A 13474-nucleotide genomic window follows, 5' to 3' on the forward strand; every position below is an offset into this window, starting at 1 on the left:
GTAAAAAAAATTTGCTTAATATGAACCACTTCACATGTACTCAGTGGTTAAGATGAACTGGAAATGAGTAGTTTATTATGACTGTTCATTCTGTCTATTCTTTTTTTGTAAGTGGGCAATAAGCATCACTAGTGTAGTGGCTATGGTACTACACTGCTGAGCTTGAGGTCACGAGTTCGATCCTTGCTGCATTTCGATGGAGGCGAAATGCAAAAACACTTGTGTGGACATTGTAGGTGGACGTTAAAGAACCCCAGATCGTCGAAATTAATCTGGAGTCCCTACTAGGCATGCCTCAGTTGGATTGTGAGTTTAACATTTGAAACACCAGACTTTATTTTTCTAGGAGTGGAGGGGAGGGGGGGTTGTATTGGGGGGGGGGGTTGTCACGGCCAAGGCATTACATAGGGCGATACTCCAGCTGCTTGCTGCAGTAATGCTATGTAATTGATTTTAAGAAGTAAATTGTAATTTGCCATCACTATAGCGGCAGGAGAATGCATGCTACAGCTTTCCCTTCTTTGTGTGCTGGATACGTGCGTCATGCCCGTCTGCAGTGCCATGCTCTCGAGAGTTTCAATATAATGTGACTGCACCTGCCTAACATTTTCTTCGGAGTGGTTAAGCAGCTCTGTTATAGTGTAAGCGTATAGTGTAGTCACAGTAAGAGAGCAGGCATAGCTGTCAGGAGTGGGCCGTAATGATCTAAGAGCAGCTATGTGTAATGTTGTGAATATGATCTATGCTCATGCAAAACACTGGACAGGTTAAGCCCGAGAACACATGCGAATACAAGGTCGCTACTGTTCAGCACCAATGGGGGGATGGCCAGTGTTCAGTCAGGTCATTAATGCTGGCGTTGTAAGTCTTATAGCTCCTTGTATTTTCATGTAGCCAGCGCTTATCTTTCCTATCATTCTGTAACGGCACTGGGCCAATTGTCTTTCAGGATCGTGACTGCGTGCAGGCAGGACCACCCAACCCTGGCGACATAGTTCAAGTGAACTGGACGGACGGCAAGTTGTACAGCGCTGTCTTCAAGGGACACAGGACGATCACCTTGTACACGGTAAGGAGAGAGGATTTGGCGGTCATTCATGGGAACAGAACTGTAGGCATGGCATGGTGACACTGTGATGATGAGAATGTTTTCTGCGGCTGCATATCATTGCAGGAGTTCACTAAAATGCATTGAGAAAGGAGTAAAGGATGGGCAAGTTGTCACAAAGTGCAGATATCGCACTTGCGACCTTGACTCCTTGGTGCTATCAGCTTAAGCTGTGTTCCGCAAATTCATCAGTCCTGAATGTTGTCCATACGCAGGCTTTCACTATATGCAAGCTCACTAAAAATTTTGCTACATGCGTTCACGGTAACTGCCGTTCGATCGCCCACAAACCTCGTACAGTGGAACCCCGTTCATACGTTTTTCACCGGACCGCGAAAAAAAAACGTAACAGCCGGGAAAACGCAACAGTGAGGAAAGGTCCGAAAATTAATGAAAACAGTGTAGCTTTGCCTTGAAACCATTTATTTCGACATCAAGTGAGCTTAGGTCTTAAAAAAATCGAGAATGGTCGATTGCCGTTTTTTCTGCTCGCTGGAAAACACGACGCGTTTCTCGATGGCCTGGAAAGCCGCATTGCTCTCAGCGTCGCTTTGAGGTGCGACGTACCTGCGAAGGAGGTCCAGAGCCGCGACGGCTTCTGCAAAGCTCGGGTCCGCCAACTCCCCGGAATCATGCGGCTCGTGCTCCTCGTCGTCACCACAGTCTGAGGCTTCACTCGCGACCGAGTCTGCAACGATCTCTGCGATACTCCGACACTCGGATGTCACGACAGCAGCATCCACGGCGACGTAGTCGTCATACGTGACTCCCGTGGCACCCAGCGCATTCAAAGCTTCACTCAGCTCTTGATCATCAGAGGCTGCTTCCGTCTCTTCAGCTTCCGTGGCAGTTTCCTCTCTGCCGTCCATGCGAAAGCCACACCGCGCGAAGCAGTGCTGTGCAGTTGACGCGCTCACTGCAGTCCACGCTGAAGCGACGTAGTGCATAGCGTCCAGTATTGAAATGATCGTAGGCTGCTGTCCGCGATCAATACGCGCCAGACAGCGCTTTACGATGGACTTCCTGTACGAGTGCTTTAAGTTCTTTATGACGCCGGCATCCAACGGCTGCAAGTGGCTTGTAGTGTTTGGAGGAAAAAAAAACAAGCTTAACGTTCCGAAGAAACGACGGGTCTTTCGGGTGGGCAGCACAATTGTCCAGAGAAAGGACAACACTCCTGCACTGGGAGCCCATCTTATTGTCGAAGTAACGAAGAAATTCTTCGAACAAAGAACCCGTCATCCATGCACGAGTGTTGCTTCTATAGTGACATGGCAGCAGGCGAATGTTCTTTAAGCACCGTGGGTTTCGGTATTTTCCTATTACCCATGGCTTCAGCTTGTCCGAGCCATCCATGTTGCAGCAAAGGAGCACCGTCAATCTTTCTTTGCTGCATTTGCCTCCGTGGCATGCTTGGCCCTTCAGGCTTAACGACTTGGATGGCTGCACCCGAAAGAAAAGACCCGTTTCGTCGGCATTGTATATGTCACGAGGCTCATACCCCTCAATTATGGCAGATAGTGTGGCCTTCCAATCGTCGACTGTTTCTAAGTTTACACTTGCTGCTTCCCCGGATACCGTCTTATACGCGATGCCGTGCCTCTTTCGGAAACGGTCGATCCAGCCATTTGACGCCGCAAAGTCACTGATGCCCAGTCGGTCGGCTATTTCCATCGCCTTCTCGCGCAAAATGCTGCCATCGAAGTTCACACCGGCAGCGCGGGCTTGTTTAAACCAAGTAAGAAGCGACTCGTCGAGGTTTCCATACTTGGCGCCACGAGCCTGCTTAGCTTTCGGGCCGAAGAGCGCGGCATTCCCTTGTATCTCGGCACGCTTCGAAACGATGCTGTTAAGCGTCGAGGGTGGCAGACCAAGATCCTTGGCGATGTCGACTCTTTTCCGCGCTGGCTGCCTGTCGACTGCGTTGAGAACATCCAGCTTTTCCTCGAGGGAAAGCGCCTTGCGCTTGCGCGACGCCATCAAAGGACGACAAATCGCTCGCAGTGTTAGCGAGGCCCGACGAGGCGTAGGCAGCGTAGGTGTTGACGGGAGGACACGGACGACTCGGATGGGTTGAACCGCACAAACAAGAAAGACTGGATTAGCGAGGCCTGACGAAGCGTAGGCAGCGTAGCTGTTGACGGGAGGACACGGACAACTCGGATGGGTTGAACCGCACAAACAAGAAAGACTGGATTGCTGCGGGCCCGCGGGTTTTACTCGCTTCGGCTGACGAGGCAGTGGCCATCTAGTGGCAATCTCTCCAACTCGCGTGCGGCTTTTTATGGCCTCTGAGATTACCTACGCGCGTGCAAGGGTGTAATCTCAGAGGCCATGGTCTTGTAGCCAATTCCGTAGCCAAGCCTGGCCAAGACTCGTCAAAATGGCGGTTGGCGCGCGTTGCCCGGCCGGGTTCGGGGTGCCAGGTCGCGACGTAACATGCGGGAACGTTTTCACAGCTACAACGTAACAGCGGGGTACCCAATACATTGGATCCTATGGGAGCTATGCCGGGACCGGACGAAAACGACGTAACAGCCGGGAAAACGCAGCAGCGAGGAACGTAACAGCGGGGTTCTACTGTACCATGATCTCGCGCCAGATCCCAGTCTATTTATCAACGGGTACGAACGTATATCGAAGGTGAGCTTGCCGGGACGGCCTGCCGCACGAAACCCCCACTGGCTAGTCCTAACCAGCACCATCTCATCGAGAATCAGCGGCTAAAGTTTCAGTTTGGTGCAAAGTCAATGAAATGCCTTGCAGTGGCTGTACTACACTTTGAAAGCAGAGCAACCACCCACCTCGCCAACGAAAGTGAGGGCATATCCTAGTCGTATGCTTTGATTCCCAGAAGCGCGGTTGCTTGGTCTTTTGCACGTGCACCCCCTTTGATAAAACACTGTCTTGGTTGTAGTGCGAAAATTCATGCCTCCAGTGACTTGCATTGTAAGCGGTTTATGTTGTAGCAGTAGTTGAAGATAGCCGAGAGGGAGTCTTCATTCCACAGTGAATGTGAAATGAGCCAATGACAATGATTTCAAATCAATGCTTGTTCCATGTGCACAGGTGGTGTTTGAGGACGAGTCCGAGCGGATAACCAAGCGTGAGGATATCTACGCCGAGGGAGAAGAGCTCCCGAAGCGGGTCAAGTCTAGGTTGGTACGTATTTGGGACTGCGGAACGCTACCCCACCACTGAGGCCACACGACCCCCGTCCACCGGGCCTGAAGGGTTCCCGGTGGCATTGCCCTTTTTGGTTCTATTGGTGCAGGGGGAAGCCTGTCTTTCATCCCTCTCATCTTCCTTCAGTGGGGCTCCCCCATTGGTGGGCGCCTGTTGGGTGGGAATCACTGGTGGGATTACCTGCAGGCACAGCAATGCTGCTACTGCTCGGGGGGATAGCGGCTTTTGGGTGGCTGAATACTACTTCTGCAGGCATCGCTGCTCTGACCCCAGCGTGCAAGCTGATTTCACATTGCATTGTAAAAAAAACTTCACTTTGTTTTTTGCACTCGCCTTGAGGCTCAAAGGTTTGAGAGATTTGAGGTGTGTATAGATACAAAGAATCTCAACATCTCTTTGATTGTAACACGTAAGAGTGATTATGGTACATAGTAATACGGTGCGTAATTTACACATTCCAGCGTCAATTCCTTAATTAAGAGCGTAGTTTCCTACAAAAATTGAACTGTGGTGCTAGTGTCTGCAGCAGCTGCAAGTACAGCAGTCGAGACTCAGTGAAAATGATGGCCCTTGTCTAAACGGTGTCCTTCTGGTTGTTGAAATGGCCTTTTGAATTTGCAAGCAGATCATTTTCAAGTAAGGACTGCATTATAAAGGCAAAGATATGCAGTGATAATGTATGTGGGCAAATACTTATTGTCCTTGTGTGTTTAGAAAACTCTGATTTCTTGAAGATTGGGAAAGAAAAAGCATAATAATAAATGACACAACAGGAGCGTCTGAAGCCTTGAGCACAAAAGTTGAAAAAATCCAAGTGCTACCGACCGTTCCAGTTGTAGCTGAAGGATTGCAGCGTCAGAGCTCCCTCGAGCCATTTTAGTGGGAAACTCGGGCTTCAGAGCAGTGAAAGCCGAACTCAAAGGGCATGCTTTCATCTACTGCAGGTGCCGGAAGCAATTGCAGGAACTGTCGTTATACCATGGCCTCTGTGTTTTAGGCATCACTGAGAAGAAAAAAGAAAGACGCATGGAGCCGGACAGTTGGCAACAATTTGCTTGGTTCTGATACCAAACTGGTTTTAGTTGAACTGCTGTTTGCACCGCTGTTGCAAGTTCATTTGATCTGAAGCAGCATTGGCAGTATTGGCATTACCATGACCCATGTGATGGTAATGTTTGCTGGAGTTAACTTGTATTCATCTAGTTAGTGTGAGGGACCTTGAATGAGTCGACCCTTTGAGGGTCAGTTTTTTTCTCTGAAATGTAGACATGCATTGTTCAATCATGAAAAGAGATGAGCTAGCATAAATACTTCTAATACGAATAAAAAAGTAAATACATTGTAATAGGTATACAGTCGAACCCACTTATAACGATACCGGTTTTAACAGTATATCGGTTATAACAATAAGAAGCTGCTGCACCGTCAACTTTTGTATGCATTCCATGATGAAATAACCCGCTTACTACAACGCCCCCATGCAGCATTATCGGTTGTAACGAAGTCTGGCTGCTAGGTGTACATGACGAAAGGTAGTGAAATGCGAAATCCTTAAAAAGAAAATAGAAAACGAGAAATTTGAGCCGCTGCATTGCCCTAACAACCACTGCACTAATTTTCTAACCTTCTCTGCATGCCTCTTTCCCATCGCCCTTCAACCCCTCTGAACACAAATGGGTTGCACCCACAGCGCTTTGCTGTGCCACCCTCCGAAACACGGATGGACCGCGCCAACTGTGCTACTTCCAGATTGCTCGCTGGCTCCTCATTCAGCGCAGTTGAGCAAACAGCTTTAATCGCTTGCATTCGTCTTCGTTGGTTGCGTCGAAATCGTTCCTGGCCACATGGTTTCTCAGTTTAATTTGACTCACCGCTGAAATGGAAGATGGCTGATTCACCCGCTAATCATCGGCAGTGCACGACGTTGCTGGTGAAAAGAAAGTGCACAGCTACAGATTTGGAAACTAAGTGCTTCTAACCATGAGGCAATCGTCGCGAATGTGCTTGCATTAGATAGCGACGGTGACAACGGCAGCGATGATGCCATTGTCAACATTAGGCAGGCTGCCTCGATGTTGTCCTCACGGGAGGCCCGGCAGATAATTCAGCCTCTCCGGGGCTTCGTTTTTGTGAGGAACCTTCCACTGCACTAAGTGAAGCAACTGGATGCCTTGAAGAAGGATGTCGCAAAGCTTTGCGTAAAGCATGCAAGGCTGATGGACATGGAGTTTTCTTGTGCAAGCCAGTGAGAAGTACGTGGCAAGATGCTTGTGGCGATCTCGTCTCAGCTTTTCTTCTGGATTTCTCAAGCTGACATGCCGCCACGGCAACCTTCTCACTTTTTTTAAAGACCTTTTTTGGGGCCACCAAAGCGATGCCACATCGGAGCTCTCATAACGCTTGCCGCCCGTGACCCCTCTTTGTATTTGTTATAGCAGAGCCATTCTTCAACATCAGCAGCCGTGGCTTCTTACATCTTGCCGGCAGCCGGATGGAGGAAGGTGGTGGAGAGGGACATTGGCCTCCTCACCATTGTAGTTATTCTACATAAGCTCCGCCATCCCCATATTTCGATTTTTATCATGCAACCCATTTATGACAATTATTGGTTATAACAGTGGAATTTGCACGGCACTTGAGTATTGTTATAAGTGGGTTCAACTGTACTGCTATTTGGCACTGAAGGAATCGCTTCTTTACTCCCTTTTGAATTGCACATGTGAGTACATGCAAGAAAACTATATGGTTGTGCAAGTCTCTAGAAAAGAAATGAAGGCATGGCAGCATCGTTTGTATGTTTATACCAGTGCATGCCTGCAAACAGATGTAATCGTACTCCTGTGAGCACTAAACAAGCGAGAATCTAGCAGTGACCTTTTGAGAAATTAGAAACCATATATACCTAGACGGAAACACCCCATTAGATGAAACATCAGCGATCACTAGTGCATCATCGTAAAGGAGCCATGGAATGAAAACCAAGAGACTACAGAGAGACTGTATATTTTATCTTAGCAATTCATTGTATTTAAAGAATAATAAACTGAAACTGAAAGAAAAATTTCCTCTATCCACACAGGATGGCAGCACTTTCTGGGCAACAGAACTAAATTGGCGAATTTTAGGAACATACAGGCAGCATCTTTAAATATGCGGCATTGCCCATTTGGGTCTTGTTCGTGGCACTGTATACTTAGGTCTTTGACCTTCTAAGGGTTCATTGTAGTTGTAATGTTGGTACCAAGTGTGAGGAACTATATTATGATAAAGCGTATGTGAGGTTAATCTGTTCTCGTATTTATGTAATTGACCACGTGAGAGCTGGTAATGAGCATACATTGCACAGATTGTTTGGGTGTTTGGCTGTAGTGTAATTGTAACATATATATGAAAATGCTCCGAGTCGTAGTAGCTTCTGCAAAAAGTCTTGGTTCCTGTGTATGGTATCCCACATGCCAATTTGTTGTCATAGTGAGCTTATACTATGTGGAAAATTTGACTTAGATTATGGGGGTTTGCTGGCAGAGACCATAGCACCCCGGACAGGCAACATTGAACATTTTCAGCCTGAAATGATTGGCGATGACCCTGTGACCCGATATTAAGGGAGACCCCCATTTTCTCAAGCAGTCCATAACTCGAAAGTCTTCTTCCACTGCACTCAGCTCAGTACAGTGTCACTAGAGAAGACACTAGGCTTCTCAAGGGTTGGTGTGAAGTGGAGTGAACAAATTTCCTGAGCGGAGGCACACTCTAGAATCCAGCGGTCAGAATTGGAGACACAAAATCTGACACATGCCAAGTTTAGTTTGGATCAGTCGGCATAAGTGCGCACAAGCATGTTAGAGGGTCTGTGCTCATTGCTCCATGGACTTTTAGTGTGACTGGAAAGCAAGGTGGTTAGCAAGACAGTTCAAACTAGTTTGGCCTGTTTTACATCTTCTGTACCTATGCCAAAGTAATCGTTAAACGGCACGTGACGGTAAATTGTTTTGCATCAAACGTAATTCTAATAAACTTCCTCGTAATAAAAGTCTCACCCGACCTGTTTTTACAGGCTCGCAGTGTGATCCTAATGCTTCGGTTTTCTTTTTTTTTTTTGTGTGTGTGTGCGTACCACAGCTGGGCAAAATTGCAGTAAAATAAGGCCCTACTGGCTGTACCATGCCGCTTGTGACGATAGCATATGAATGGTGGCATGGTGTCTTGAGGGTTTTCCGGAGCCTGGGCGCATGGGACACTGGCGAATCCACCAGTCCGATCCGCCACTTCGATGAGAAGCAGCCATTTCTCTTGGATGTAGCCGTCAAAACCAACACAAAAGGTTGTTCACAAATCTGTTATTGAGTGGACAAATTGCACGCTGGGGGAATGGCAGACAACTGCTTGCAGTCTACTTCACTCTGATCAGTGTTAACGCCTTCCAAGGTGTACCTGTGTCACCTGAATGTAAACATCGCGAGTGTGATACCCAATTGGTCGTGGTGTCATGGGAAGAAAAGCAGCCTTTTAAAAAAAAAGCCTTTACAGGAAGTATACACATGATGTCACGCGCGCCATAACGTCCTATTCGTAGCATCTACAACTGTGCCGGCAGCATTGCCGTGTTAGTACATGTCCAGCTAGTTCTGATTAAATTTTTTTTTTTAACAGAATGCTTTAGATGGTAGTGAATGTTTTGTTGATTGTGCATGAATTATTCTTAGCATGTTTTTAATCTATACATGAGAGTATACAGCTGATTCTAGCTGATTTCGAAAGTTGTCTTAGCAAAATGAAGGATACAGTGCTTGTCTGTGATAACGTAGACATCGCTGTGCGGTTTATTCACGCAGCTCTTCTAGCATATTTTATGTTGTAAAGCATGCAGCAAAGCACTTTGCCATTGATGTAAACTTGCGTCTTAAGATAAGCATTTCCGGTATTTGCGGCATTGCTAGACTGATACTTTGCAGGCCTTAGACAGCAGTACTACTGTACTTAATCTTTCTCATTTAAATTTTCACAGAGGATTTTTAGCGGATTCTAGTGGATTTCGGATTCTGTTTTAACAGAAACCTTGCAGGAGGCAACAGTGACTTCAGGTGAGTTGATAAATATAATAAACATGTAGCATATGACTACCTGTGCAACGCTATGGCAGCTCCGACGACGTCAGTGCATACCGCCTGTTGTAAGCGACCCCAGTGAAAAAGCAAATGTGAGGGCATTTTAGCTTGACGTTTTATACTCAAAATAAGCAATATTTCACTGTCAGCACCACCCTCCCAATCTTTTGACTGCTGTTAGAGTAAGTAAGGCCCGATTCACACAGCCGTCATTTGCCCTAATGGTGTCGGGGGGTGTTTCGGCACTGGTTTCTTATCAAAAACTGGACACCAGCAACATTGATTGCATCAGCTGACACTCCCTCCTGTTTTTAGGAGAAGCTGGTCAGGAAATGCTTTCTCTTACCAGATGCTGATGCTGTGATAAGATGGGGCGGATGGTGGCCGTGTAAATTGAGCTTTATACATTTACGTGAGGCTAACACTCAATTGTCGCGAGACACAAGTACGCATTGGAAGGCGTAAAATTTTCAGGGTGTTGTGTCGTATGCCTGCACCTTGGTGTTAAAGCTTGGGGTTTTCTCGCTGCACAAGGCACAATTCGGTGGTTTCTTCCTTGGGCTCCTGTACTTGGTGGTGGCAGGGCACATTAACATTCCCTCGAAAGAGATGTCCTGTATAAGCTGGGGGGGTTGTGCCCAAGTGGTGGGGTGTTCCGCTTCTTATTCAGTGTGCGTTGCTGCATTTGTTGTTTGACTAGTGCACATTGCTTGTAGTGCACCACAGTTTCACAAGTATAATGAGGTCAGCAAATTGCTTTTTAGTGTTCGACGGAAAATAAGCGCACAGGAAGACACACACGAACAGCCGAGAAAGACACACCACAGCTCCTTTCCTGTGTCTTTCTTGGCTGTCTGTATGTGTCTTCTTGTCCGCTTATTTTCCGTCGATCTGCAATGCACCATCTAGCCCGTCTGCAGGTGTTATTAAAGTTAATGTTGTTAGTTAGAAACTTGTCACAAGGCATATGTATAAAAAAGAAAAGTGAGGAAGGGACATAAAAATATAATTGCATTCAGCCCTTTGTAGTGCAGCTACTGCTGCTATGAGTTTGCAAAATGTGGCTGTGGCTTATACGCAGATTGCGCCTCCGAGTGCGGCTTCACAGCAAGGCAGAACACATTGCGGTGAAGCTGCCATGTGGAGGCAAGGATGGTGGTGACTGAACATACAAAGTTGTTTCTGGAGATGTGCTCGCTCTTGTATGTTATGCCAGTTAGAAGTTGTAATGAGGAATGAAGAAGTTTGGTGGATGCTGGCCCACTGAATATTTATATCGTGGTGACTACCAACCGGGAAAACCAGCAATTCAGGGATTTTGAATGGTCTAGAAATACTCAGGGAAAACTCAGGGAATTTGTGCTTCGATCAGGGCAAAATAAGCTGTCATTTTATTGAAAGGGAATGAAAGTCGCCTCAATTCTGGCTAGAGTAAAAGAGAGGAATCGCAACAAATTGTCTTTGAAGTCGTGTTGTCAGCTGGAGGAGTTGCCAGTGTACAATCAACGACAGATTTTTTGGACACCCGCTTTTTGGGACATGCCTGATAATGAGGACGGCTTTGCGGCGACCCCATAGAGTCAATGGAGACTTCTAGCATGTCTGCTATTCCAGCAAACGGGGGTAGTTTGGGCGGATTGCCGGATGGTTGAGGGCGTAAACGTGAGCGGCCGGAGCGGTGCAGCCGCCTGCCGGTGTAGAGCTCAGCCAAACACAGGGCTAAAATTGCAGTAAGCTACTATATTCTGCTTCGCTGCTGGCGCAAATTTTTGGCAGCGGCGTAATGGTGAACATGATTACGCTGCTGTCGAAAATTTACACCAGCAGTTAAGAAGAATATAGTAATTGGCTCTGCGTTTGTGGTTGAGCTTTGCACCACTAGATAACGCCACCAATCTGGCCGCTCACGTTTACGCCCCCACTCATTTTGCAAACCGCCCCACTTGCCGATACCGTCTGCACTAATGTATAAGAACGTCTGAAATTTTGGTCGCAAGAACCCTCCACCGCCCGATATGCCGTACTGTTTGCCGCGACTGCAGGTCTGAAATGGTATTAATCTAAGCAGACGGTACCGTTTTGATTATCTCGCTTCCTTGAACCGGTGCTATCGCACGCAGGTCCGCTGGCAGCCATAGCCACCACCATGGCAACGCAAGGTGTAACTGCTTCGACGTTCACTATTAAGGTTCTTGCCGTTCGGTGCCCTGTCTTTTCATTGAAAGAATTCGCGCTGCCAGCAGTGGCAGCAAGTCCGCCTCTGTAATCCTTGCGAATGGCTTCAAATCTTAGAAAACACAGTGTTTGCATAATGCCAGTTCCCAAATGGCAGCTTCAGGTTAGCACAGAAAAGTTATGCGGTGAAGCATACATAAAGTAGCGCGGTGAAGCATAACTGTGTGAAGGGGAAATTGTCACGGGACACAGTACGTATTTGTCACGGGACACAGTACGTATTCCCTTATTATACACGCATGCACCTGCCGTCTCCTGTCACAGTGCAAGCATCAATATGCCTAATAAGTGTACTGGCAGATGTTCAGAGCTTTGTCGGACGTGCCTGTGGCAGTTTGAGCCCTTTAAGGGCCCCTCACCAGGCCCCATAGTAAATCTTGGTTATACGCTGGAAGTTGTTACGTGTCCTTTAGGGAGCGTTCTGCAGCAGAAATGTAAAAAATCTGCTCATTAATAGCAGAGATAGAAATATTCGAGTGCCGTGAACCCATGATTTCAGAAGGCGAGCTCCACTGCATAGCGAGACACTCTCTCCACTCTCCCTGTCTAGCCTCTGCAAGCGAAATTCCTTCCCTGTGGTGTCATACCGGTCCTCAAGGATCACGTGACACATATGTCATGGGCCCCGCCTTCATTTCTTTTTCCTCCTACTCCTACCCCCCTTCTCCCCCTGGCACTACGCACTTTTGCTGACGGCATTGCGCGCGAGCTGTTGCAATGTCTAGTTTCGAGCAGCACACGATTTTGCATGCTGTGCACAAGGACACATCACTAGCAGTACAATTCAGTGCTACACGAATACTGAGGTAGAACAAGCGGATCCCAGAGCATGATCACGCACTGGAACACGGTAGAAAATAGCATAGTTTTTTGGTGCCTGTGTACGTGACTGCATGACCGTTGGAACAAGCAGACGAAGCGGAAGTACATCTCTCCTGCTTCAGTGTGAAGTAAAACAAAAAGCATGCAGACATTCTGTTTGTGTGTTTTATTATTTCTCTAAACTTCAATTCATCAAATCAAGCAACAGATCACGCAAATAACAGATGTTGCCTTGAACAATTCTCGAAGTCACGTGTCAGCACGAGCGACGTCACACCGCGGACACAACTACATAGGCACAGGCACATGACTACGTCACCGTCCGAATTGGAGCACAGTCGCCGCGAGAGAAAGGGGAAAACGGCGTTTGGATTGAAATTTCAGGCCTTTCTGCAGCGCATAGCGATGTAATTCTTTGTGAACATGATCTTTAGTGTGTGTTGTATGCTCTACGCTTGTTAGCTCAAAATGCCCAGACCTGGCGAGGGGCCCTTTAGGGGTAGTAAAAGACATGCATTCATTTTCTCGCACTGCCAGATTTTTCGGACGTTCTCGCGACTCCTAGGGAGTCCGAAAAATCGGCTCCAAATGGTCTGGGGGCGAACCCGCGGCCGAACGAGGCCAGAAGGGATCATCGCATTGAGCAATGATCGGGAAAGGAACTGTGCCGCCTCTTTTTTTAAGGAGCTTGAGTACAAAAAGCAAAGTATTGGCTGACGCCGAAAGGCAGGTGACCCTCATCCAAACCAAAATAAACTCTTTAAAGCACTGAAACGCAACACTGATGCATTGTGAACCAGGCACAATGCATCAGTCAGGCAGTTGAACTTGACTTTACAGCTGCTGAGAGAATCTCACTTGTGATAAAGTTCGGGCCTAATACCAATGAGCTTGCTATCAATTGTTAGAAATCTCGAGTAAGCATGTTAAAAAAAATTTAAAAATTCATTTAATGCAGTTTGAATCGTAAGGAGTAGTGTTTATTTCAATAAAAATAGAAAACTGAAGGGAGGGG

At 47.2% G+C, this 13474-nt stretch overlaps 1 protein-coding gene across 10 annotated transcripts in view; it reads left to right on the forward strand.

Annotated features, from left to right (window-relative positions):
- The window catches only part of LOC142560177 (lysine-specific demethylase 4C-like), a 62636-nt gene that overhangs the window by 40244 nt on the left and 8918 nt on the right, over positions 1-13474 (forward strand). For 6 of the 10 annotated variants that reach the window (XM_075672069.1, XM_075672068.1, XM_075672067.1 and 3 more), the window contains 2 exons: positions 950-1069; positions 4178-4266. In XM_075672069.1, the coding sequence (XP_075528184.1) occupies positions 950-1069; positions 4178-4266 (209 nt within the window). Of the gene's footprint in view, positions 1-949; positions 1070-4177; positions 4271-9302; positions 9379-10483; positions 11120-13474 lie in introns of those variants that run through there. The other 4 variants (XR_012823311.1, XM_075672073.1, XM_075672075.1 and 1 more) reach the window with 4 other exon arrangements.

The sequence above is a fragment of the Dermacentor variabilis genome, chromosome 10 (genome assembly GCF_050947875.1).
Source record: "Dermacentor variabilis isolate Ectoservices chromosome 10, ASM5094787v1, whole genome shotgun sequence".
In the NCBI taxonomy this organism is placed as follows: domain Eukaryota; kingdom Metazoa; phylum Arthropoda; class Arachnida; order Ixodida; family Ixodidae; genus Dermacentor; species Dermacentor variabilis.